This window comes from Rhodnius prolixus, unplaced genomic scaffold (genome assembly GCF_049639745.1).
Source record: "Rhodnius prolixus isolate KJV_2025 unplaced genomic scaffold, Rpr scaffold_2, whole genome shotgun sequence".
Classification (NCBI taxonomy): domain Eukaryota; kingdom Metazoa; phylum Arthropoda; class Insecta; order Hemiptera; family Reduviidae; genus Rhodnius; species Rhodnius prolixus.
The window spans coordinates 11,304,673-11,330,443 of record NW_027411592.1 but is presented as its reverse complement, the minus strand read 5'-3'; the positions used below and the strand labels follow the sequence as shown (position 1 = coordinate 11,330,443).

The window sequence follows — 25,771 nt, the reverse complement described above, 5'->3', positions numbered from 1 at the left end:
AATTTATTTGAAACTCTTATTGGTTCATATTCTCTTTCAGCATTTAAAAGAAAACTGTGAAGAAAATACTCACTGTAAAACCAGAAATACAGCAATTTACTTTCATAGGGGTAAATTATGAAGCGCACTTTAGAAAAATGCCTCGCGATACAGTTTTCCGAGAACTCTTTTAATCAAATTTTCCTGTGAAATGTCTTCGCAAAAATGAAAATTACGAAAAATTGTAAACTATTCTGCAAAGTCACACCTCCGGTTAAATAGAAATAGAAAATTAGAAAAACTTTGGCGGAAACCTTAGTTCCAAAAACAACATTAATATCAAAAAATTTGAAATTTTCTGTTCCTCTAGACCTCCGCCAAAAAAAGTATTTCATCATGGAACTGATTGAGACAAATTTTAAACCCCTACTCTAAACTCCCCACGTATAAGGGGATAAGAGGAAGAACATATGAATGGATCCTCTAGGCAATGCACAAGAGTCATATTAGTGAATGATAGGATTCGACAACTTGGTGATGCAAATTTGCAGCCTTCAAATTAAACGTCGTATCTTATTCAGTTTATTACAGTAGTTTTTTTGCATTTTTCCAAATTATGAGTCAAAGAATTGCTGCATATCAAGTCAGACTGTAGTTCCGCTTCTTTTTTCTAAGCGGTAGATTGGATATTACGAGGGTTGCTATCAAGCCTTGCCGGGTGGCAAGGGGTCTACCTAATGGGTCCAACTCGCACCCGCTATTTTGAGCACCTCCTCTAGCCCTGTCTAACTAGACTTAGAAAATGGATGAGGGCTCCTGGGCTATGTGTTTTTTTTTTCTTTTCTGAAGAGTCAAACAGCCTTCATGCTCATACATAAGTGCAGTGCTGTTTTATTTTCTTCCTGACAGATTCAGCACAGTCGGTCCTCTGCCATACCATTGTGATACATCTATTTTATTCAATCTTCAATGATGAGCAGTAGGGTTTCCAATAAAGATCATCTCATGGCTTAGTTGCACAGTGGTTCATATGGAATAAAAATATATGCAGGGAGTTGGAAGTACCCATACAAGGTCCAAATTTCAAGTGGACCCCCGTCTGACAGTCAAAAAAAGAATGTCAAAGAAGACAAAACTAACTCGGAACGAACAGTGTAAGGCATGTAAAACCTAACTACCTCTGGACTTCCGAACTTAAAACTTGATCCAGTAACAATTTTAAATGTATACATCATGTATTATTTTGTTTTTTGATATCTAAGTTACATTTATAAGTCTGGGACAAATAACACATTAATATATGAAATTATTAAAATATTATTAATGTTAATAATATATTAATATGAAACATATTGTGAAAAATACGATTCTTTCCTTTATCTTAAAAGCTGACTTAAAATTAAGTTTAAAGCTCCCACCGAGGTTTTATGTAAATGCGCGCGCAAGCTGTTGTTACTTGTTTATAGTGTACCTTCTTTTTTTTTGTTCAGTGACGAACAGATGAGGGAATAAACTCGACGGCGTAGCGCTGGTAGATCTGATGGAAGTTGTGTTAATAGTGTAGCGTTCAGTTCCACGGGTGTAGTGGACTAGTGAAAGTCGGAAATTATGAACATCTATTGATCAAAATGGAAACGCACCTTGGCTTTGTTTTATTTTCTGTTATTTTCGTATTTATTTATTTAATTGGGTGTTATAATTTTATTTCGAACTTCGAGGAAAATAGATGTAACATGACTTACATGTTTGAATATCCTAAATTAATCGTAAGTTCCTTTATTTTAAAGCAAAATATTAGCTTTGATTAATATTAACACACCAAATCAGAATTGCATAAGTTAATCTATTCTCAGAATGTAACACTTGTAAACCTAAAAAATATTAATTACTTGTTTTAAATCCAAAATTAATAAATTTATAGAAAGTCTCGCTTCCTGCAAATGTGACTAATCTGTATAAAAAATACGGATTATATGCTTATGGTGAAGGAAGATACATTGAACGAGTGAGAGACATGAAGTTTAGCGGTATTCCTGTCCTTTTTATTCCGGGTAATAGGGGTTCACCCAAACAAGGTAAACGGTTTATATTCATTCAATAGTGAATGATAATTTGTTTATATAACAGTTGATGTTATTTATAAGCGATGACTTCAACCAGTCATCTTTGTTAATGTCCATAGAATCTTGGGCTCTAATGAGGAATGATATCTTTGATTGGCGATCAACCCTCATACAAATGTACTACCGAACTGTCTTAATATGATGATGGTGATATTCCATAAAGGTTCACTTATAGCATATTAATTACTTTATAATTTTCAGTTCGTTCATTAGCTTCTATAAGCCTTAGAAAAGCTGTGGGTTCACGTTCACTTTTCCATTTCGATTTTTTTTCTGTGGATCTTAACGAAGATTATTCTGGAATATTTGGCGGATTTTTAAATGATCAAACTAAATTTGTCGTCATATGCATTAAGAAGATTCTGTCATTGTATAGACCTGAGTTTTCAACAAAGTCTGTGATATTGATTGGACATTCGATGGTTAGTATTTATTTTCAAATCTTATAAGCAACAGTCAGCTGCTTTTAAAAGAGACACATTGACAATATTTGTTTTTACATTAATAATAAGAAAATACGAGTATAATGCATTCTTTACCATTAATTTTTTTTTCATTATTAGGGAGGAGTCGTAGCAAAAGGATTGTTTCTGGAGCCTGAATTTAATCTTGATTCTGTGAGAATTATAATTACTTTAGCTGCACCACACTCGCCGGCATTGCTGCTTGATCCATTGCTTGCATCCTACTATGAACGTATTAATCATTTTTGGAATAATAATACCACAATAAAGACAAATTTGAATCTCCTATCAATTGGTGGAGGACCAAGAGATCTTCTGGTTAAATCTAGCTTGATATCAACACCGCATGCTGATATCAGTATCATTGTAAGTAACAAAAAGAACTCATGTTTCATCATTTAGCTATATTTTCTTAATTGAGGTTTTCCCGTTGCTGTGAACCAGAAATTATTTTTTTTCTGAAGTATTTGCTATTATTAGTTTTACACTTCATGTTTAATAGAATTTGGCATATTGTCAAACTGAATTTCATTGCATGATCAAAACTGGGGAACTTATGTATTTTACAATTTATTAATGAATTCAGTGTATTAGTTAGCTTATAGAATTCATTTAATAAAACAGTGGGCTATTTAGAGTTAATCTTGCTGCTTTGAAGTTTTGATTTATTATTTATTTATTTTTTTGACACTTCATAAACCTAACCATTTCACTGTGTTCTAACTGGTTGGTAAAACTTGTTTTTATTTTTTATTCTGGGGGGTTTAATGTTTCATTTTTATTTGTGTAATAAGCCTTGAGAAACTGAACGAGATAAACACGTTGATATCTCAGGCAACTTACGTAATAATGCATTTTTTTTTTAATTGGGAACACACACTCCCATACACAAATTCACCTTTTACAACTAACTTATAGTGAAGTTCGATTATACATTTTTTATGATCGTTTGTAGCATATCGCAGTTTTAATTGTATATCAATGAATATCAGTTCTTATACTTTTTCAAAATTCATTGATTGTGACTGATCGATCGTGTCAGTTTTTCTGAAATATAGATTAAGCAGATATACTTCTATTAAAGGATTTTTTTTTCCATTGTGCTGGAAAATTTCTTTTTTTACTGTGATTTTCTTGAAGCAAAAAAATTTAACTTTATGTGAATAATTTTTGTTGACTAAAATTCTTTCAGTAGAATAAATTTGCACTTGCGAGATTAGATGATGGTAATTGATTGAGTGATTTTTGAGTTGAGTTGCCCCTGTAGTGTTTTAAATGAAAATACAAGTTTTCAGAAAAAAATGCTAATTTGTGAGTATTATGTAATAAATACATTTCCATTTTAGACCACTGCTATCCCTGACGTTTGGATGTCTGTTGACCATCTCTGTATACTGTGGTGTAAAGAATTAATTTTAGTAATTGCAAGAGCACTATTTGACTGTGTGGATTTGAAAAGTAATCTAATCTCAGAAGATGCTAAACTAAGACAAGATGTTTTCAAGTACCATCTCATTGATGTAAGTAGCTATTTTGCTGAAAAAAAACTGCATTTCTTTAAATCTACATTGAATGTAATGCGTAAATTCATCAACCATTTACCATCGAAGTAATCAACTCAAGTTTTATTTGTGTATTTCAGAGGAGCGGATCTAAAAGATACCATCCATCTCATTATCCTTTAGAAGTACCACTTTGGAATGGAATTAGGCATACAAGTAATTGGTACCCCATGATTGGATCACATATGGTGTGGTCTGAACGCCATGGAGTGACTCTACCAACTCATTTAACAATATCCCTTGCAACCACTTCCGATAGCCTTGCTATACATACACAAAATCATGAGACCAAAGATTGGATATTTGCATGTGTTGTCGACAACAGTGTTAACAATATGCGAGTTTGGTACGATATTAACAATTATCTTCAGTATATTAGTATTTATTTTTAAAAACCTAATATTGAATGACTAATTACAGTAAAATCGGGTCGAACTTATCACATAAAGCTAAAATTGCACCCAATGTTGGAATGAAGAGAAAGTCAGCGTTAATAGATTTATCTAAACTTCGAAAGGATGGATATACACATGTTGTGGTCAGAACAATGCCAACAAGCGAATACGTTAGTATTTAATGGACTATTTACATCTATTTAGTTAGAATGCCTAAAGTTTGTCAGAATAGGAAAATTATTGCAAGCCTCGACAATGAATTTTAGCCATCATTTCACAGTTTCAGTATGATTTCACTTTTTCTAATTATAGAGACCAGATAGATTATACTGACAGATAATCTTTACCTGAGAGACCCAATGTGCCATGACTGGCTAGAAAAGCCAGTCTGTTTGATTAAACCCCCTGTGGTTCTGGGGTTAGTAGAATAGGGCCACAGTATCTACCGCTTGTCGTAAGAGGCGACTAAAGGAGAAGCTGACCCTACACCTTATCCTGTGTATCTTCACAAGCTTCATTATCCCGCTTCTTACCCGTTTCCTGTATCCTTCCTACTCCATATCCCCCACTGCCTTGTGGGTTAGAACGTTTTCAAAGGCTAAGGGAGTAAACCCCTACAGAAAATCCTGGCCCTCTAGGTTGGGGGTTGGGCGTAGGGCCAGTAACCCTACCCCGTCAAAAAAATAACCACTACGTAACCTCAAAGTTGGACCGGGACAACTGGCAAACTGATAGAGGAGGCCAAGATTCGCGCAAGCGAGTTGTAGCGCCAGTTAAGAAGAAGTCTGTTTGATTAACCTGGTATCTTAAAAGAAGGTTCCTGGCAAAGTTAGGAGGATTGAGTTTTTTCTTCTTCGAACTATAAGCCGTTCAAGTCCTTCGCATTGACACCAATACCTGTTTTATGTTTCAAGTTCTTTCACTATCCTATTTACCCTATTCTTTATCAGATCCTGCCGTCAGACTACAGGCTATTTTGCATTGCTAAAAGAAAGTTCGAATCCTGTGAATGCTCCCACAGGACTCCTCCCGGACCAGGCAGACTGCCGCCTTATTGCCCCTGTGTGCAGAATACCCTGGCAGTTATCTAGACGAGAAACAACTTATTGTGTATACCAACTTTTGTCAAGATTTCCATGCAGTCTCACACTAGTCATGTGCAGACTTTACAAAATGGGTCGTTTGGTTGTCTAAGAAGTTGAATCCTTTTCAGTTATATTCTTTAATGGAAACGCAATAAGACGCTCGTTTTTCTGCGGATTAATAACACAAGTGCTCTTCTCTATTTTTGGGAATTTTCGCAAAGGCTTTATTTAATAAAGAAAACTGTATCTACTGATTGATCATAATATATAGGATATCGTTAAAGAAACGATTGTGTCAATTAATCCTCTCATTGGTAATGGGTTCCTTTTTGGGAGTAATGGGAATAAAAGTAATAACGTTTTATTTCGTAGGTACAAATCTCTCTAGATCTGTTTAAAAAAAAACAGCGTACTCTAATAGGAAATGCAAACTATTTTCTTGGCAGTACGATTTTAAAGGAGAATGAAGCAGGTTCTTTGTATTACTCTATTGACATACCAGGCCTTCAGAAAATATGGCAAGCACATGAAATAACTATTGAATCGTCCAATTGTTCCGTACCGTTACTGGCAGAAGTGAATGTAAAAATCCCATGGAGTCATGAAGGGGTCACTAATATTATCAGGTGTGTTGAATTTAGTAAATGATAGTTATAAGATTTATAATCAAACTTTTTTTTTCTAACATTGTACTTTGCAGTGGTTCCAAAGGATCAGTTCCAGTAATTGTTCACTCTCCTAAGAATAACACCGATTCTTCAAATGTTCATGTTGAACTTTTATTGAATCCACAATGTGTCTATAAAGTCAGGTAATTTGGTAAAATTTTAATTTGTGTAACTTTATTAATATTTTGCTAATACTTACAATTTCTTTATCCTTTAAAACTAACTTCTTTTTTTTTCTTTTTTAAATATTAAAATAAAGATTGGACCGTTCCTTGTCATTATCTCTGGCAGCTGTTATCGCGAAGCACGGGATCAATGTGTTCTCTTTAATTACTGTATGTTTGTTGTTAACGTTGGCGTATCAGTTAAGAGAATTGGAAGAAAAAGGAACCTGTCCAATATTACAGGTAGCTATGCCTCAAGCTGCTAAGCCATATGTAATTATTCAAGCATCCGCAATTACAGCTGCAATTTTACAGTGAGTTTATGTTTTTGTTAATTATAAATTCCTTGTTTTTTTTTTTTTTTTTTTTAAAGTTGTTTACAATTTACAATTTTAGGCAGGCTTCTACTTATTTCACATTTATTCCTCCGATCGATATGAAAGGTCAAACTGGTTTTATGGAGTTTTTGATAATACCTGTATTTCTTTATATGACAGCTTTTGCCTTTACATATATCATTGGATCTGGATTCTTACTTTTAGTAGTATTCCAAGGCCAAGCGTTCAACGCTGTTTTACTAAGGTAATATTTAAATATTTTTAATATTTTATTACCTTATTAATATGCTTTTTATAATGCTTTAATAAAATGGGGAATAATATAGGTGCTTTTATGTGTTATTAGCGAATTTTTAATATATAATTTTTTTATCCATTAACTTGAAAATATTTATTTATTTATCTAAATAACTAAAATAAGTTATTTTAATTTAGAATACGTCTGAAGTCTCCATTGGAATGTTAATGATTGTCTTGGGAAAATGTTTAACCACAATAAATTGTATACTTGGCTGGATTTGTGTCTTAGTTTTAATCAAAAAACTGTAAAAAAAAACATTGCCAGATTTAGGAAGTACAATGTTTTTTTGACTGTACACTATGGTTACTTATACAAAATCAAGTTAAAATATTGGTTTTAGTTTTTGAGTTTTTCTTTTCACATCTCACGACGCACAGATTATAATCTCTTAGTGTAGTGCTTACATCTTTGCATTTATCAAGCCACTGATGAATTACTCATATGTGTGCCGTAACGTTTGGCAGTTAGATAAAACAGTTTTTTTTTAATACTTGCAACCAACCAAACAGAGTTGCAAGTGTAACAAATTTGAAATCTATATTTTTACATCTAATCAAGACATAGGTTTGATAATCCAATTAATATTTTTACTTGATGTACTAGCTAGCTCATCACTTTTAAAAGTAGTTAAAAAACTGACAAAAACTTTAATAGAGTTCATAATAAAAGGATATGCTTTCCTTGTTATTTAAATTTATTACACTTGTTCAATGTTACTACAAATCTAAACACACATTTCTAAATTTTCGTCAGGTTCCTGAACAAGTTTTGTCTCGGGTTGACCTGGCTCTCAGATTATGTAATCAGCGGTGCCAATAAGGTGCCGATAATTGTCGCTGCTTTTATGTTATCAGTGGCTCATTCAGCTTGCGGTGGCCTAGCGTTGTCTATTGGTTTTTGTTTTTATTTTTTTAAGGTAAAAAATTCAGTAGTTGTTTGGATTATGGAAATTAAAAACAAGACAAGAGGAAGTTATATGAATATAATTTTCTTTCCTCCTAGATGATATCCTTATATGAAGATTTTTGGGAAGAAATAGTTTACTGGCCTTTAAGAGTATTCAAGACTAAATTAAAAGAATTTAAAGAAAAGAAAAAACTGGACGTTCCTAAATTTGAAGTACCGCCAATAAAAGATATTAGTTTTCATTTGACTTTGTTATTATTATGGGCGGTGGTTGTTGCCATCAACATTCCGACAGTACTGGTCTGGGCTAAACAATACAGGTATTATATTTCATTACAAACTTCTAAAGAAGATGTTACCTTTTCCATTATCATTTATCAATCTCGAACAAACTGAAAACTTAAAATTACATATTCATGTATATAAATTTAAATTTTGCTTTTCAGGTATAATACAAAATTACAACCAGATCCTGGTTTTTTTACAAGTTTCATTATGTGTATATGCGCTGGCGTGCTTTGGCAAACTGATACACCAAAAACAGGATTGTAAATACTTATTGATTCTTAATTTAGTTTAATTAAAATAAAAATAAAATACTAAAAGTGCATAAACCATTTTTCCAGGATCATGAGCAAGCCGTTATCACATTTAATTTTTCTTCTTTCCGTACTCATAATGGTTTACGGACAGACTTCTATTTATCGCATATCCTATGTTGTGGCCTTAGTTTTTGTACTAGTTGCATTACATCAAATCATTGCTCCTTGGTTCACACCTGAAGAAGAAATACCTGAATTAGTAGAAGGTTCTGTGGAAGATTTCCAGATTGGATCTAAAGTGGTCGAAGTTTTACACAACGATAAAATGAGTGAAGCTGAAATTATTTCAGGTTATTATTTGGGTTTATATAAATTATGTCTTGGAATGTTATCGGTCGCGTTTAGAGATGAAGTCCTTTAAATGCAATTTTGTTTTTGTTATGTTGATGTAGTTACAGCGTATGTTCGGCAATGGTCATCTTGTACTGATAGTTTTTATATAGGCTTTTTCAATAATAATAATAATAATAGTAATAATATATTTTTAAGCATAATATACACAATTATGAAAAACAATTTCTAGGCTGGCAAATGCCGTCTACCCAGAATTTTCTGAACATCAAAAATACTAAAATACTAAATTAATTTATCAAAAAACATATCTTTCATTAAAAGAAAAGAAAAACGGTAAAATGACATTAAATAATATTTCTCCAACAAGTTAATCAAAAATCGGTCCATATAAGCTATAATTATATATCGTAAAAGTAACCGTGGTCGAGGGCAATCTGTCCAGACACAATTTCAATTATCTCTTCTCTAGAGAGGACATTCTCCCAGAAAGTGATGTCTCTTTATTTACGGGCATTGCAGTTAACAAGAGAAAAATGTTTATTATCAAAAGTCCCTATCTAACCAGGGCCTTTGGTATAGGTAAACAAGTTCCATTCGAAGTTAATAACCTTTGCAATTTGGGGAAATTCAATTTATTACAAAGAAAGACGGTAACGCTACTTCCTTGTTCACCTACTAATTGACTATATAAAGAAAACGTCTTACCTGGTTTTTGGACCTTAAGTCCCGCCTGAAAAATAGATTATTTATTAAAGGAAAATTGTCTGACCTGACCAATTGATTGCTGGAGTAGAGATTTCCTAATCGATGAATCAAGAGATGAGAGCTGACTGCTCCCATTTATAAAATGAGGCATCCTCATAAACTGTTTTTTCAGTGCCGGCCTCCGGACTGTGTTCTCTCGTTACAGACAACACTGTCCAACACCGGACAGTGAGATGTAAGAAGCTCCTAGGAAGAGAAAATCTAAGGGTCAGCAGCTGGATTCGAACCCGGGACCTCCGCGTGGTAATCCTATACGCTAACCGCATAGCTAATTTCTTCCCCGATTTTACTATTATTATTATTATTATTATTTTTTTTTCAACGGAAAAATTATTTAAAGGTTTCACTACATTGATCCATACAATCCATTTTCTTATTGAAATAAAATTATTGCCTCAAACATTGAAATATATTGTTAACAGATTTATCGGAATTCATTCCTTCCAAGAATGACGACGAAGGAGCAGAGGAGGAACTAGAAGAAGGAGATAGAGAAGAAAGTGAAGATGAAGAACAAAAAGACGAAGAACAAGAGAAAAATATTATTAATGAAAGTGTGAGAGGTGAAGAGACCCCGTCAAGCGAAGCCTCGTCATCTTCATTTGAACAAATATCCGAAAAAGATATTAGTTAAATTCTGTTATCATGATTCTAGTCATTAATGTAGATCTTATATGTGCCCTATTGCGCATTTCTAATTACTACTTTTTTTGTAATATACTTTTTCTTTTCTTTTTTAAATTTTATTCTGTGATACATGGAATATGAATAGATCTGGTATTGAAGTTACCAAACCAAAGAAAATCTGCCATCTCTGAATTTCTCCTTATCGTTAAGGAACATGCCAATGAGAATCTCTTTAACCAAGCTTTCGTTTTTTTTTTTGTTAATTACTTTTGCTTTAGAAAATTTTAAGTTTTGATTGACTATTCTTATCTGAACAAAAAGAAAAGTTTTCATATAAAAGAGAATAAAAGATTGTAATTTCTGAAAAGAGTTTTTGTAACTGAAGTTATTTTTTTATTTAACGTACAATACTTTCTCTTAAGTGGGATAAGTTGAGGTATCTTGAATCGGTTGTTGAGTTTTTTCGTAATAACTTTTATTAGTATTTCAATTAAGAATAGTAGGCGCACATAGTTTAAGTCAAACAAGAGATTGTATTTATATATTATATATAACTATAAAATGGTGCTCAATGGAAATATTCATAGTAGAAATAATAACAAGAACTAATTTATGCTTCTATTTGCCATATTCTTTAACTTTTTTGACTAACAGCATACTTAGAAGACTAATATGTGAATGTAACTTTTTGGAATTTAAGGTGATCATAACTCGGATTTTTTACTCACCCCGACATTAAACCGAGTCTTGATTTGTCCCAGTTCGAATTTTTGGACAAATTATCCCATTTTTTTAGTTAAGAGAATTTTTAGTTTATATTATAAAAGATAAAAAAAAAGGGAAATATTTTATTTTTAAAAATTAACTTGAAAATTCGTAACTTTGACGTAGTACATGTATAATGAATGGCATCTCAAAAGAATTGGGCTTTTTGATAATTTGTCCAAGTAATACTGTCAGTTTTTTTTGGCTATAAATATTAATACTAAATGAAAATCCTCAGATCAGTTTAGGAATAATGAATGAATTAATTTTTTCCATGAATTAAACTTCCAGTTCAATAGAATTCTTTCTATTTTCAAAAATTTAGTTGAATCCGAATGCTGGACAATATCATTATTTTTTTTATAACAGCAGGATAATTTTCTTTCATTCCAACTGGTTTAAGATTTTCACTCATCTTCCTCGAAACCTATAGCTTAAATGATTTCGCTCTGTTACGTTACATTTTCCTCAAAAATACTTCTTTCTTTTTTTAATGTAAAAATTCGAAGAGTTTATGATCACATTTGTAAAACTGTTGCAAGTTATTGACTGTGTACATACTAGTTATTCATAATTCTATTTAATGTATTATTGATACTGTCACTTTTCAAGAATGTGATACAGTTTTTATTCATTATAATTAATATTTTAAACAAAAAAGTTGAACAATTTTTCTATTAGCGACGAAAATGCTTTCTTCTGTGTAATGTAGGTAAGATCAAATTTTAGGATTTTTAATATTAATTATAATCTTAACCAACAAAATACTTGTATGTAACATCAATTACTATCATTGTCATAGAGAATGAAACATACATAATATAATTATGTTATAGATATTGCCGTCCACCTTAACTTGATTTTTACAACTCTGTTTTTATCATTGGCCTATTACTTCAAAGAACACATTTTTAAATTTTAATATACAATTTAGTCTGAGAATATTTTATTTTTTTCTTCTCTCAAATAAATTTGATACCTTTTAAAGTAAGAATTCTTTACTACCTAATAAATACTATTGCCCTCAAGCTGAGAATTGTAAAAAATAATGTTTATATTATTCTGATACTTATTCTTTATAGTCGAAGGACTACTACTACATCACATTTCGCATTTAAAATAAATAGTCAGTATTACTTAATATCAGCTTAAGACAATTTTCTTAGAAAGTGTTGTTTTATTTGAATCATTCAATATTTTTGCCATTGGGAAACTGTTTTTAGCTTCTTCCTTAAGTTAAAAATTTAATTTTAAGATTCGCTCAGTCTCTTTTGTAGTAATTTATTTTGTAGGTGTTATGTTGGTTTATCAGATTCTTTTTTTTTTAAAAAAAAATATATATGTAGAATTATTAAAAAATGTATGCTTTGTAAAAGTATGTAATAAATGTGTTATCTTGAATTTCTTAATTTTGTACTCTTGCCACAATTATTCTTAAATTTTAAGAGTTTATAGACACACGGGAGAAAAGCTACGATAACTCCCACGAAGGTGTGATGCAACTGGATGTTGTATTTATACAATGTTGTACAGTAAAAAGTGTACATTATGGCAAATTGAGGATCTTGTAGCATAATGACGTCATCTGTGTTGTGCTGCACTCTACAAACAGCAACACCAACGAATTGAGAGCAGCTCTACTTTCCACTCACACGGTCACATTGCATTGCACATCTGGGACTCGACTTGGTTTTCGTAGGTTGTGCAGTGCACTTGTACAGTACTAATTCGTGTGATAAGTTCAAAATGTGTTTACTTTAAAGATATAGTTTGTACAAATAATAACTATAATGCAGTGACAAAGTAAATTAATATGTGATCATACTTGTGCAAAATGTGTTAACGTTGTGATTTTATCATTCCCATTCTTTTTTATGAGAAGGTGGCCGTTATTGTGTCAGCCATATTTCTTATTGTAATTTAACGAATAATGAATTATCATTTGTGTTTGTTGGTGGGTGTGTGTGATAAGAGTTCTTAAGCATGTCCTCAATGAAATTATTGGTTATTTTAGAAGTGATTAACTTTGCGAGCGGCTACCCAATTGACCCCAAAGGTAAGTTAAAAATACGCCCATTTGTGTACACCTCTATGATATAAATTTATCCATTTTATTGCCAGTTTTTACTATAAATTTTACTTTTCATGTGAGGACAGTTCTAAGAAAAGTTTAATTACATTTCATAATTAGCTACATAATCAAAATAAGTTTAAAAACGTTTCCTCATTCAGTCATAGACAAATATGTTGTTCGTAGTCAGGATTAGTTTATTATGCAGTTGTAATTCCTTCTCGCAAGAGTTATTTTGTCCTTTGAATGGAAGCCAAGTGAAAGGTTATTTCTCATTGTCAAAATAAAAGGGCTAGCAATTTTTATTTTATATTTAATAATATTCAATATAGAAAAAACAAAATTACATCCAGTAAAAATACAGAATAAAAGTATTACTATTAATTTCCAACTTTAACTGCGCATAATAATTTAATGCGATGGACACAACTTTTATTAGTAGGAAAAGAATTGTGATTTTAAGGACATTAGCTAGTACGTTAGGTACTTTTTATCTTTTCAAATTTTCTGAGCAAAAGAATGTCCAAAGTTCAAAAAAACTGTCCACGCCGAAATGATAACATGGTTCATTGCACCTGTGCATTCTTCACAGTAATGTTCCGCATTAAGTTGTAGTGAAATATTTCCGATTTTAAATTAAATAACATTCGTTGATGGTTTTTAGTTTTTCTCTTTTAATAATATTTGAAAGGTCGCTGAAAAGAATTTATTTTATTATTTGTTAAGGAATTTGATATAGCTGCTTCTACTAACTTGTTCTAAAGTTTAAAATAATTACTTTCTAGATGTGCCAATCTCTTCAAATTCTCTCGGGATCGCTGTTTTTGGAGTTGCTTTTCTTTTTGCATTCATTTTGGCTGTATTTGCCTGCGCTTGCTGCAGGCAACGTAGAGATGGATTTAAGGTAATATTAACTTTTTAAAATACTAATTTTAGTTATGAAGATTATTTATTTCGCTTATAATCATACCATGAATTCCATGAAATTTCTTTTAAAAAAAAAAATTAAGTAAATCATTTTCTGGTGGCAGTTTATACTACCGAAGTTCACCGTGAGCACATAACAATATTGGTAACTGGACAAACTCCTCCACTAGATTTTTAAATGGAAATGTTTTTGTTGGGAATAGAGACACAAAATTCTAACTTTAATTTCATTTGATTTCGTTTTCTTAAAAAAACTTATTTGAGTATTAATCAAACTCAAAAGTTTCTAGAAGACAAGACCATTTTGAAAATTCATTAAATTAATATTTGGGAATTTATTATTTTGTTTTTTTAATTAAACTTAGTAATATCAGGCGTTTGGTAGTGTAAAGAGGAAAAAAGAAATGACAATGCTTACAACTTACTTTTCCGCCCTTGGGAATTACCCACTGTTGTCTTGTTAATAAATGATGAAGATAAATTTCCTAACCACAGTGTTGCTGTGAACTTGCCCAAAAGATGCATTATTCCAGAACAATTTAATCATAAATATGAGGGAATCTAAAGGAAGAAATTCTAAGTACCAAAGTAGTCAGCCTTTATATTGAAAAGGTTAACACCAATAAAACTTCACAGAATTGACAACCATTGCTAAGTTGATTTGAGATAGGTACGATTTCATATAGTAGACATTATAGCCTTTGGCTTCATCAAAAATTTCCTTCTGACATTTCTAGCCTACGTCGGCAGACACTCGAACCACGGTCGATTACTCAATCCAACTTACGTCTATCTCTATGGCGTTTCCAGTCGGCCCATGCAGCTTGACCCTTGTAGGTAATGCAATGTCTTGCATTCTAATTACCCCACCTTCCTTCATAAGTTTTCCATAGGTTTATCTCAGTATCTTACTTCCATTAAACACCTAATTTCTGTTCATCGAATGTAATTAACACACAGCAGTCGGAACCGCTTGTTGAAACAGTTTTTACAGGGTTTTGAACAATTGCACATTCATACCTTTATTGATTATTTTCGATTTAAAGTTCTTTTGTGACCCAAATTTGCATTGTTTCAACCAGCATTTCCCGATTAATTTCCTAGGACATATTATAGTTGTTTATGGAAGTCCCTAAGTGTAATCTTATTAAGTGCCAAAAAAAATAGACACAATTGAGCTTATTTTTAGACAAATTGAAATTATCAAATCATAAAGAAACTTCAGTTTTTCTATCTCGAACTTATCAGCCTGTGCCAATATGTTTACTGTTGACTGTCAAGCAAGCACAAAGTAATTGACATGAAAATATAGTGGTATTTTTACTTTTTTTATTCATGTTGTTGGAACTAAATTGTATATTCCTTTTTTTTTAAAAAAATAAAAACAAACGGAGATTCTGAAGCCCTACATTCTCCGATTTAGTAGTTAGGATGTCTAATTTCTTTCTCTAATTTGGAATTGTAAAATGCTTTTCAAATTAAAAAAGGAGGCTTGTTTTATTTTGTTTTTTTATTAAGATTAATTCAATGCGAAGTTTTCTTTATTGAAGATAAATTTAGTATTTTAATAATTTATGAACTTAAATAACGTTTGTCGCAAGAAATTAACATGTGCATATTTATTTTTAAGCCAAAAGAGGAAGATGTAATAGCCCATAAGGTAAGGAATATTGGCATGGCCTTACTCTCTCTCCCTTCTTGAATAAAATTGATCAACTGATCAAGTCGATTTTATAAAATTGTTTTGTTGGGAGATAGAGAATAAATAAATAAGCATATTTGTGGATGCTGTAGAAATAAAATGCATGGTAAAGGAAGTTAGGTGTGTCTGTTTTGCTGTCGTCATTTAATTGTAACTGAATGACTCATTCAGCTTTAGATCAAGGCTATTCTCTGTTTTGTGTCTCATTTCAAATTTATTCCTTTTTTTGCAGCTGTTTCAAATTTGTTTTATTATTATTCTTTTCTAGATTATTTGTTTTGCTTTTTCTGTGGTGATTTTTTTTATTTTTTGTAAAGAAAATATTTATTATACTGATTGCATTTTCAAAATGTGTAAAAATATTTTCAATTTGTGGTTCTATTTAGTTTCTCCTCTTTATTTTTCATAGTTCTTAACCATTATTCTATTTAGTAATTTGTATATATTCATCAATGCCCATTTCTTAATTATTTATTCTTACGAAACAAATGTGTACTTTTTAGTTTTGGTATAAAATTTGCAATTGCTAATTAGCTAAGTTTTGAAAGGATCAGCTTGGACTAAATTTGGTAAACCCCGCAGCCAAGAAGAATTTATTGTGCCGATCCATAATGGTTATTTCATCTGGTCTCAAATTGCCAAGTGACTATTGCTGTGAAGTCAGACTATTTGTACTAGCTGTTTTATTTTCGCCCAGACCCAATCAAAACAGTGGCTCTGAGTTGATAAGTTGTATGCTGTAAAATTGTTTCCGAGTCTGTTAAGTCAGCCACAAGGCAGATAAATTCTGAATGGGGCTCACTCCAGTCCGGTTACATCCTCCCGTCAGTACTCTACCGTTAGAACCTCTGGGAATTGGGGTATAAGTGGACTAAATAAATTAGCTGATAAAGTGCATTTTAAATATTGTTTTCTAGGCAGATGAGTATGCTACATAGTACATAGTATTTTATAAATATTAATTTGATTTAAAAATGCATGTAGAATTGAATTCTTAATCTCTTCAATCAGAAGAGAATAAGACATAAAATTGAATTTTGTTAGGGTACCTTCTTTGCACATAAGTGACTGCAGTTGCGTTAAAGCTCAGTTTTAAGAGGTTTGGCCTGTTTTAGAGCTCGGGGCATAATATAAGTAGCCAAATATTATCGAGAAGATGGTATTTGTTATTATTAAAAAAAAAGTGTTTTTCATATGAAGAAGTAACGACATCCTTGTCTTTTGCGACATTGATGAAGTTGGGAGTTGGTGGATGTGGACCGGTTTCTAAAAGGTGACGAGACAAGTGATTGATGGTTAAAGTGGAGGGATTCTCATACAATCAAAAAAGTGATCAAAGGATGTTCTAGTTATTGTGTATTCGAATTTACTTCAGCAATACGTACCTGCTTTTCATCTCAAAACTTTCAAATTTTCTTGACGCTTCGCACACTCACTACATACATGAAGATCAATAAATTTTATCTGAGTTATTTAATTTTTTTAAGGGAATACGGATTAATTCATTAATCCCTTTTTTTTGTTGTAAAAAGTTCCAACTTTTGAGAGAGGAACGTGGTGAGGTTTCCTTATAACGTTACACTTTAGTATGGGTTCTATCTACGGCATGTTGAGGGTCAAATGCTGAAATTCCGAGTTTGGAGAAAACTAAAATTATTTGAAGAACAAATAATGCGTTTTTTACCCTCTTCGGGCATGTCTCTAAAACTAATTCAACTTATTTTATAAAACTTAATATTTTAATTTCTCATCACATCATAAATGGCTAAAACGTTTGTTTGGATTGTTATTCTAGAAAGATTAATTTTTGAGGGCAGTTCTGTGATAGACATCGTATTGAAGCGCCACTTCACTGAATCGTATTTGATTATTAAGGAATTATCCACTATGAATTAAAAGTTCTATTGTGCCTATTTAAAATACATAGTTTTAGTTTTATTTTCTATGTGTAAGTTGGTGAGATGTGTGATAGAGCTAGAGTTTACCTGTGGGTTCCTAAAACCGAATAAAAATTAACAATCTGTGCAATATACTATAAGTATTGCATAAATGTTTAAGTTGTTAGACTGGGATACTTACGTCAAAAATGAAGAAAAATGTAAAAGCATAAGTTTAGATATTTCTTCTTTAATTTTCAGACATTAGGTTTGTAAATTTAAGGAAGAGTGACTCCAAAGTATATGTGTAAAGAAGTTGGCTTGAATCTGTTGGAAGTGTTTAGTTAATTAGTAAAGCAATTAATTAAATTTTTAAGTGTCTCAACTGATTCATTATTTTTCGTTTATTATAATAAATAATGTAATAATAATAATTTGAATAATTTGTAATTTTCAGGAATTCACAAATACAGGTTCATTGACCAATGTTGGTTTTACGAATGCACTTGCGACTGAAGTGTCCATATTTCCTCCGCCAGGAACTGAAGGTACTCTACGACCAGATCCAGTTCCAATTCAAGTAACAGACTCAGAACAACCTTCCAGACCTGCTCATTTTCCTTCCACTATTCCAGATGTTTCCGATTGGTTTGGTAAGTGGAGTATGTTTGTTTTATTTATATTTTACAATATTTATAGTTTTAAAATGTTATTGCTAGAAATAAAAAATTAATGCAGGTTATTTCTGGAAATAAAAAATTTCTTTTTCACTTAAATCGGTTCGTTATTGTTCGTGTTCCTTCGGTGTACATGTTTACTAACTCAAGCCCGCACTGCAATGGTTTTTAAAAATTTGAATATTTTGTTGATTTTGAAAGTAGAACAAAATTTAAGAAATTTAATTTAAGGGATTAAAAAAAAAAAATTCTTTAAAATGTTATACCTTGACTTCACACCCCTCCTTGACGACTGAGTCGGAGATATAAAGAGATGTATGGAGTCAATTTCTAATGCTTAAGACTCCACTTAACCTTCCTGGACCAGGTTATTGTTGGACGCTCAACAGGTAAAGGGAATTGCCATCCTCACCTAAGTGAAAAAGAATAGCCTAAGCCCTCTCCCCAAAAAAAAGTTTTTACAAATTTATAGGATTGGATTTGCTTTTTTGTGGAATGTGTTATCAGGTTCCTCTCAGGCTGTTGATTAAAAGATTGAAGCACCTTCCGGATATGAATTTTAAAACTTGGCGATAAATTTAGAATGCTCTCTCTCTTTTCATCGATCTTTTGTTTCATGCACTTTTTTTTTTTACTTGAATTAACTAGTTTTACTGACAACCTATTATTTTATGTTTCGTTTTTTGTATAATACATTATTATTGTTTCTTATTAATCAAGTGAAAACTAATGATTCAAAAAAAAAATCAAAGCTGATTAAAATATTATCCAGGGTGAAAATTACCTGTTGGTAGTATTTAATTTAGCTTTCATGAAATCATATTTTCTTGTTTACCCCTCCCCCTTTTGAATCAATCCATTCGCTATGGAATAATAAATTCAAGACTTTATAAATTTCTTTATGCAGTGCCTTTATAAATTATTTTGACCGGAATATCTTATCAGAACCTCGCTTTGGAACATAAAAAGATTCTCTCACAACTAGTACGGTTCTAAAAGATAAAATTGTGGTTTCTTACACACTATTTTAAATTTTAAAAATGCAAGTGTGGAGCATATATAATTTATTAATGCACTTTCTGTTGGTTTGAAATAGTCGGATTTTTTTTTTCATTATTATTGCTGTTACTACATCGTGCTGTACGCTTTTTATGTAAATGTAAAGTCTTTCCTTAAAAAATGTTTTAACATTTATTTTAGGACAAGCAGATAACTAAATCTAGATAGCTAATTAGTTGGATTAATTATATAATAATAATTCATCTGTTGAGTCTTCTCGTAATAAAAATACAGTCACTTTGCTGAAAATAATTGCTTGTAAGGTTCACACTGGCGCAAGATAATTCTGATCTTTTAAGGTATACCAGAAAGATATCCCTCCTTAGTTTCTCTTTCTAAGGGATGAAATTATCGGGTCTGTATATATCGTGTATATAATCCTAATTTCGATTATTAAATGTATTTTTTTTTTTTTTTTTTTTTTAATTAATATAACATTAAATTATTCAGTTTTAGTTAGAATATTATTTTAATTTGATTGGTATTACTATGTTTTTTTTTTTTTTTTTTTTTTTTTTTTTTTTTAAATTTTAAATATTTAGATTTTTATTTATTTCCAGAATCGTGCTCTCCCTTCTTTTTTCTATAAATGTGAATGTGTTTTCAATGTTATGAACAAAACGTGACATAGTTGAAACGAAAAATTCATAATTCTTGGAGATTTAGTTACGAAATACAATATGATTTCTGATAAACTCCTTAAAAATAATAATAATAATAATAATAATTAATAAATAAAACTGGTTTTCAACACAATTTCCAAACGTTTCAGAAAGCGCTTGGATTTTCTTCTAATTAATTTAATTTCTTTTTTTTTTTTTTTTTTGAAAAATTTATTTTAAAAAACCTCGACTTTGAAGGAAATGTTTACTTTAATGGTGGTAAATTGTTTAAGGAAGGAAATTGCTCATGGGTAAAACTTATTTTTACATTATGGTTATGGTGTAAAGACTTTAAATATTGTGAAATGCGTAAAACTGTAATGAACTTGTCACTTACTCTGTACGGAACAGTTATAAAACTTTAAATTGCTTATAGATTACTTTCTTCCGATAAACCCACAGTAAATTTTTCATTAAAAGTAAAGGAATAATTTTATTTAGCGAGTAAAACAAGAATTCTAATTAACTATAAAATAAACATCAATCTAATGGAAGAAATTGAACATCATAATTATTTCGTAGATCGTAAAAACTCTTGAATACACTTTTATTATCTATTTTGATTAACTTGTTAGTAATTTTATTTTTAGAAAGTGCGGTTGTGGTGTTAAATTTAAGGGGGAAAAAATTATATTTATTGGTTATTTTGTCATTGCATTACTTTCTCTCCTTACTAAAAGTTTTGCGGCCATCTTCTCACTCCAATCCAATCCCTCTACGTCATCCAAACCTTTAAGTCGAAGGCGCCCACGAGTTCTTGCGCCTCCTGGTTTACCATTTAACAATGTTTGACGTATCCTCTCACAGCCATCACAATCACCCTTTCTTAATTTGGCCGACTGGCCCTCCAAACATTTCCATCAATTCTTCATTTTTTTTTTCTTATTTTACAATCGCTATTCACGCACTTTGGCCAAATATTCTTTTAAATACTTTTCTCTCCCAAACCCCGAGGATTTTTTTTTTTTTTTGTGATAATGATTTTGCAGGCTATTAGCCTTGTGGGATAAATCCTTGAACGGCAAAACCTTTTGAACCGCAACCAGGCATCTATTGCCTTGATTTCTGCGGTAATATCATTAATTGTTTGTAACGAGTGACCCTAGAATTTTTAAAATCAATGCATTTTGGGAAGATCTAAACTTTCAATTGGATTTGTCCTTTCTCCACGCGACTGGACTCTCTCCTATACTCTAGAGAAATAAATTTATCTTCTGAAATCGAAGTATTTTATCCATAAAAAAACCGTTTCAAATCGATTTGTATAGCTGTAAATATTTGCTTAAACTAAATGTTTGGTGAATTTCATGTTTTTAAAGATTTTACGCTGAATAATTCTAGAAGAAAAGCCAAGGATATTCCCGTGTGAAAAAACTTTTCTTTGTTCAGAATAATTACTTCTTAATTTAATTTTTTTTAATTTAATGTTCAGAGAACTATTTTTAATTTGATATTAAAATTATTTATGGAAAACATTAAATATGTACTAATAAAATTTATCAAACTTTCCGGTTAGAAGTTCCGTCTTTCTCTTATTACCTTATCATTAAAGGTCTCTTATAATTAAAGTTGATTATCTAAATTTTGAAGATATATTTGGCCCAAGCAACAGTAAATTTTGAAAATGGGGCTTGGGACTGGCTTGAGGTTCGTTGCGCCACACAAATTCTTTTTCCTTTCACAGAAAATATGAAATTATCACTTCCGATTTTTTTTTTAACTAAACTCGTAAATTTCAGTAACAAATTATCAGTTAAAGTTTATTGAAATTCTAATCTGTTTTTTAAGTGATTGGCTTCTATGAGTATCTGTAGTGTACGAAGTGCATATGAATTCGTTGTCATTTTTGAGTATGTTGCAAAAAATTATGAACAAAAAAAAACAATCCGAGTCATCATATTACCTTGGAAAGGAACAATTATTGATTAGGTAGGCATAATTTGCCCCTGTCGTTGAAGTATCAATGCTTTTTTGCCAAGCAATGTTGTGTACTCTACAACCTTCGTAAACTGCCTTTAACGCAGAGCTTTCTTTACCAACTTTAAAGGAATTGGTAATCTAATCTGCCTCGTATTCCTATTAATTAATCACAAATTTTTATTTTTCCTTAGAGTCAATAGAATTGGTAGTCCGTACAGTTTATGGTGAGATGCGTATGTATGTATGTGACTGCGATAATAAGCTTAAGTTTGTAAACCAAAATAGTTGCACACATTAACTACTAGCCTCTGCTATGACTGTACTGGTGGGGTGGCCAATGTGAGGATTGTCTTTGATTGAGGGGTGATAAAAAATAAAAATAAAAAACACAAATGTGGCCTTGCCTTAGGCATATAGGTCCTGATGGGATATTAAGACGCTGTCATGTTCATATATTAATTGAGAACATTGAAACGTATAAAGATGAGAGTTACCCATTTTGTTATGGATAACTAGAAAGCAGAACAGTAACTGCAATCAGATGAAAGTAAATGATATCACTTTTCCAACATGTAACTATGTAATAATCACGACTATAATGAAAATGGGCGAGGAATTAAATAACACGGTAGTTAACGTAACCATATAGACTTCCAACAGTAAAGATAATCATTGAGAATTTTAAAAATTAAGTGATATGAAGAAATCTTATTCTTTGAATTTTGTGATAAAAATAATTGTGAAAGCTATTAATTAGATATACGTCACCAATATTCTCGTGTATGGCGGGGTTCAATGAACTGCGTAATACCAGAGGTAATACATTACCATTTTTTCTTAACTGTACTACAGCCAATTAACGAACACCGTCAATTAAAGCATAACGAGTAGGTTTGTCACATAACTAGAGAACCATACATATTTCTGTTATCTCAAGCTTAAGATTGTTTAATATGAAAGATCTACCAGTACGTGCTCAAATGATTTGTTTTTACTTTGTTTTAATTTGTAAAAAAAATTATTGTACGGAGGTATGTTCAAAAAATAAGGTGAATTTTCAAATTTCGCGGGCTACGTACATTCGAATTTCGATTGTCTTTTTTTTTATGTTGGTACACTTGTCTCGAACATATTTTCAAAGTTGTAGCTATATAGCATGTTTAGTTTGTATGTTAGAGGCATAAATAAGACAAGTGTTTTGCGAGTTCGGCGATTTTCTTTTGTCGAAAAAAATGGATCAACGAATTTGCATCAAATTTTGTGTAAAAAATGGAAAATGTTGAGAGTGGCGTACGGTGAGAGTACTCTGTGTCAAAAAAATGTTTACAAGTGGTACAAGCTTTTCACAGAAGGTCGAGAAGATGTGAATGACGACGCTCGCCCTGGACGCCCCAGCACATCAACAACCGATGAAAATGTTGAGAAGAATCGTCGAATCACAATTAGAGAAGTTGCTGAGGTTGTCGGCATATCGGTTGGCACATGTCCTGCAATTTTTTTTCGGAAATTTTGGGCATGAAGCGTGTAGTAGCGAAGTTCGTTCCAAAATTGCTGAATTTTGATCAAAAAAACCGTCGCATGAGCATCGCTCAGGAATTGTTGAATGACATTATCATGTCTCAGTCACCGTATTCACCAGATTTGGCGCCCTGCGACTTTTTCCTGTTCCCATGATTGAAGAGACCCATGAAAGGACGGAGATTTGCGACGATTGAGGAGATAAAAACCGAATCGCTGAGAGAGCGCAAGGACATACCAAAAAGTGCATATCAGAACTGTTCCGAGGATTGGAAAAAACGCTGGCACATATGTATTATATCTGAGGGGGACTACTTTGAAGGAGACAAAATAAAAATCGATGAATAAATAAATATTTTTTAAGAAAAATGAAAATTCACCTTATTTTTTGAACACACCTTGTATAATAATGAAATATCTGTTTTGAGATCTCCGAAGTCCGAAAAAGTGGGCGAGTGAAAACTGGTATACCATAATTAAATCTCAAAAAATGAAAAATTTATTTTAAAAATTGTTCGAGTTAGTTTCGAAAATGTCTCAAAAAAGCGTAAAATCCATTCAGCAGAGTGGTACTTGGTGGATTTTGGTCGTTGAGGTAGTCAGGTTCCCTGGTGGGACCCATTCGGATTATTAAATAACAGCTGATGATTTTTGTTTTTGTTCAGGCTGTATTCTTAATTATCTGATTTTGATATACAAAAAAATGAAATGAGCGTTTCAGTACTTATATTTAGCTACAATTTTGTTTATAATTTGTTCCTTCAGAATAATACAAAAAAATTATTATTAATTTTTTTTAACCAAAACCATAATGTATTAATTACACAGATATGAGTGCATAGAGATAAAGGCACATAAAAATTAATGGCTGTCAAGATATTGTCATAAAAATAGTCAAAATATGAAATATAAATATCTTCCTCTACAATATTTTTCAAAATATAAAGTTGGCGCATTTTATTAGTAAAACTGCAAGTCCTTGTACACCTTCCAAACTCACCCCGCGCGCTATTCTCCTTTCCCGCTAGATAAATAAATTAGTTACTCAGGCTTGTGAGGTACCAAATTATTCAAGGAAACACATACTATAGAAATATACTGGTATCCGAATTTGTAACTTACTGTGAGACCCCACAAATTCACAACTTTATACTTCTAGACTTAGTCCTAAGGTCTAGCTGTATCAGCCTTCCTGGTTGTTAAATAAATTAAGACATGCCCAAACTTACTTTGCGGACCTGTTGGAAGAGCATGTTTTTAAAAAAAAAAAGTTTAAAAAGAGTTTTAAAAAAATGTCAAGTTTTAGAATTTTTAATTTTTGAAATTATTACAATTCTATTTGATTATTTTTTATTTTTTCTTTAAGTTCAATCACCTTAAACATTAAAGTTGGCGGAAAGGGAACTTGCTGGTTTTCATCGAACCAATCAGGGTACTCGTAAGATCAACAATCCTTGAAATCTAATACCCAGATAAGCACTGTGTAATTAGATAGGGACTTATATGAGTATTAGATTTCAAGATGCTGATCTTTCAAGTATCTGCTTTGTCAAGCACTACAAGAGAGAGATCTGCGGTACAATAAGCCTTTTTTGGCTGCAGTGTGCAGTAGGGGAGCAGGACGTAAGGGGAAGTTACTGATTATTCACGTCACGTGTTAGGCTTATTTAGTTTAATACATGTGACCATGTTGGGCTTCTTTATTAAGACGAACCGTTCTATTTTAATTGGAAGTCACCAAGCCGCATTTTTGCTTAATGTCCCGTATATATTCTTTGCAGTAGTTTTCTTTGTATAGCAGCAGTCGTTGTTTTCCAGGTTTACCTAAGGGCTAATCTCCATCTTCTTGTAAAACAGTAGACAGTATCCAAATATAGACGGTAGGACTTACATTTATATGCAGTTAAATTGCATATATGTGCAGCTTAAAGAAAATTGTTGGATCGAGAAAATTTTTAGGAAACCTCCAGAATAATGCCAAACGTCCATTTCACTGATTCCTTTCTAACTTAGAATCCTGCCGTTACTTTTAAATGCCCCTAAATATTGTTCTGTAAGTTAATATTGTAATAGTAAATATTGTAACTGAAAGGATCACTTAAAGAATTATAATTCCTAGGGTACAGTATGGTTCCAAAAATCAGTTTTCACGGAAAAAAGTCAAATATCAGTAGTTTCGCAGTTGGAAGAGTAAAGTTCCACTTTTCTAACGAAAAAAAACAAACTAAAATTTGATTCATTGGCCCCAAAATCTTCTCGTGACTTCCAGTTACTCTATGAGACCGACTAACGTAAAAACGTCCAGGTGAAAGTGACTGTC

General features: G+C 31.6%; 2 protein-coding genes across 6 annotated transcripts in view; both read left to right on the top strand.

The window, feature by feature from the left end:
• Window positions 1–1,457: 1,457 nt before the first annotated feature.
• Window positions 1,458–12,439, top strand: PGAP1 (GPI inositol-deacylase). The gene is made up of 16 exons (XM_074120876.1): window positions 1,458–1,745; window positions 1,901–2,054; window positions 2,304–2,524; window positions 2,666–2,932; window positions 3,913–4,086; window positions 4,209–4,474; window positions 4,549–4,693; window positions 5,981–6,234; window positions 6,309–6,419; window positions 6,536–6,754; window positions 6,837–7,022; window positions 7,833–7,995; window positions 8,082–8,305; window positions 8,432–8,533; window positions 8,612–8,877; window positions 10,069–12,439. Exons 1-16 carry the CDS (start codon window positions 1,608–1,610, stop codon window positions 10,278–10,280), a joined length of 3,102 nt encoding a protein of 1,033 aa, XP_073976977.1. The 5' UTR covers window positions 1,458–1,607; the 3' UTR covers window positions 10,281–12,439.
• Window positions 12,440–12,676: 237 nt separating this feature from the next.
• LOC141450430 (uncharacterized) overlaps window positions 12,677–25,771 on the top strand; it is a 36,535-nt gene continuing 23,440 nt past the window's right edge. For 4 of the 5 annotated variants that reach the window (XM_074120872.1, XM_074120871.1, XM_074120870.1 and 1 more), the window contains exons 1-4: window positions 12,677–13,094; window positions 13,895–14,013; window positions 15,667–15,696; window positions 18,073–18,268. In XM_074120872.1, coding sequence (XP_073976973.1) covers window positions 13,022–13,094; window positions 13,895–14,013; window positions 15,667–15,696; window positions 18,073–18,268 — 418 coding nt within the window. In that variant the 5' untranslated portion in view covers window positions 12,677–13,021. The remainder of the gene's footprint in view (window positions 13,095–13,894; window positions 14,014–15,666; window positions 15,697–18,072; window positions 18,269–25,771) is intronic. The other variant, XM_074120869.1, reaches the window with a different exon arrangement.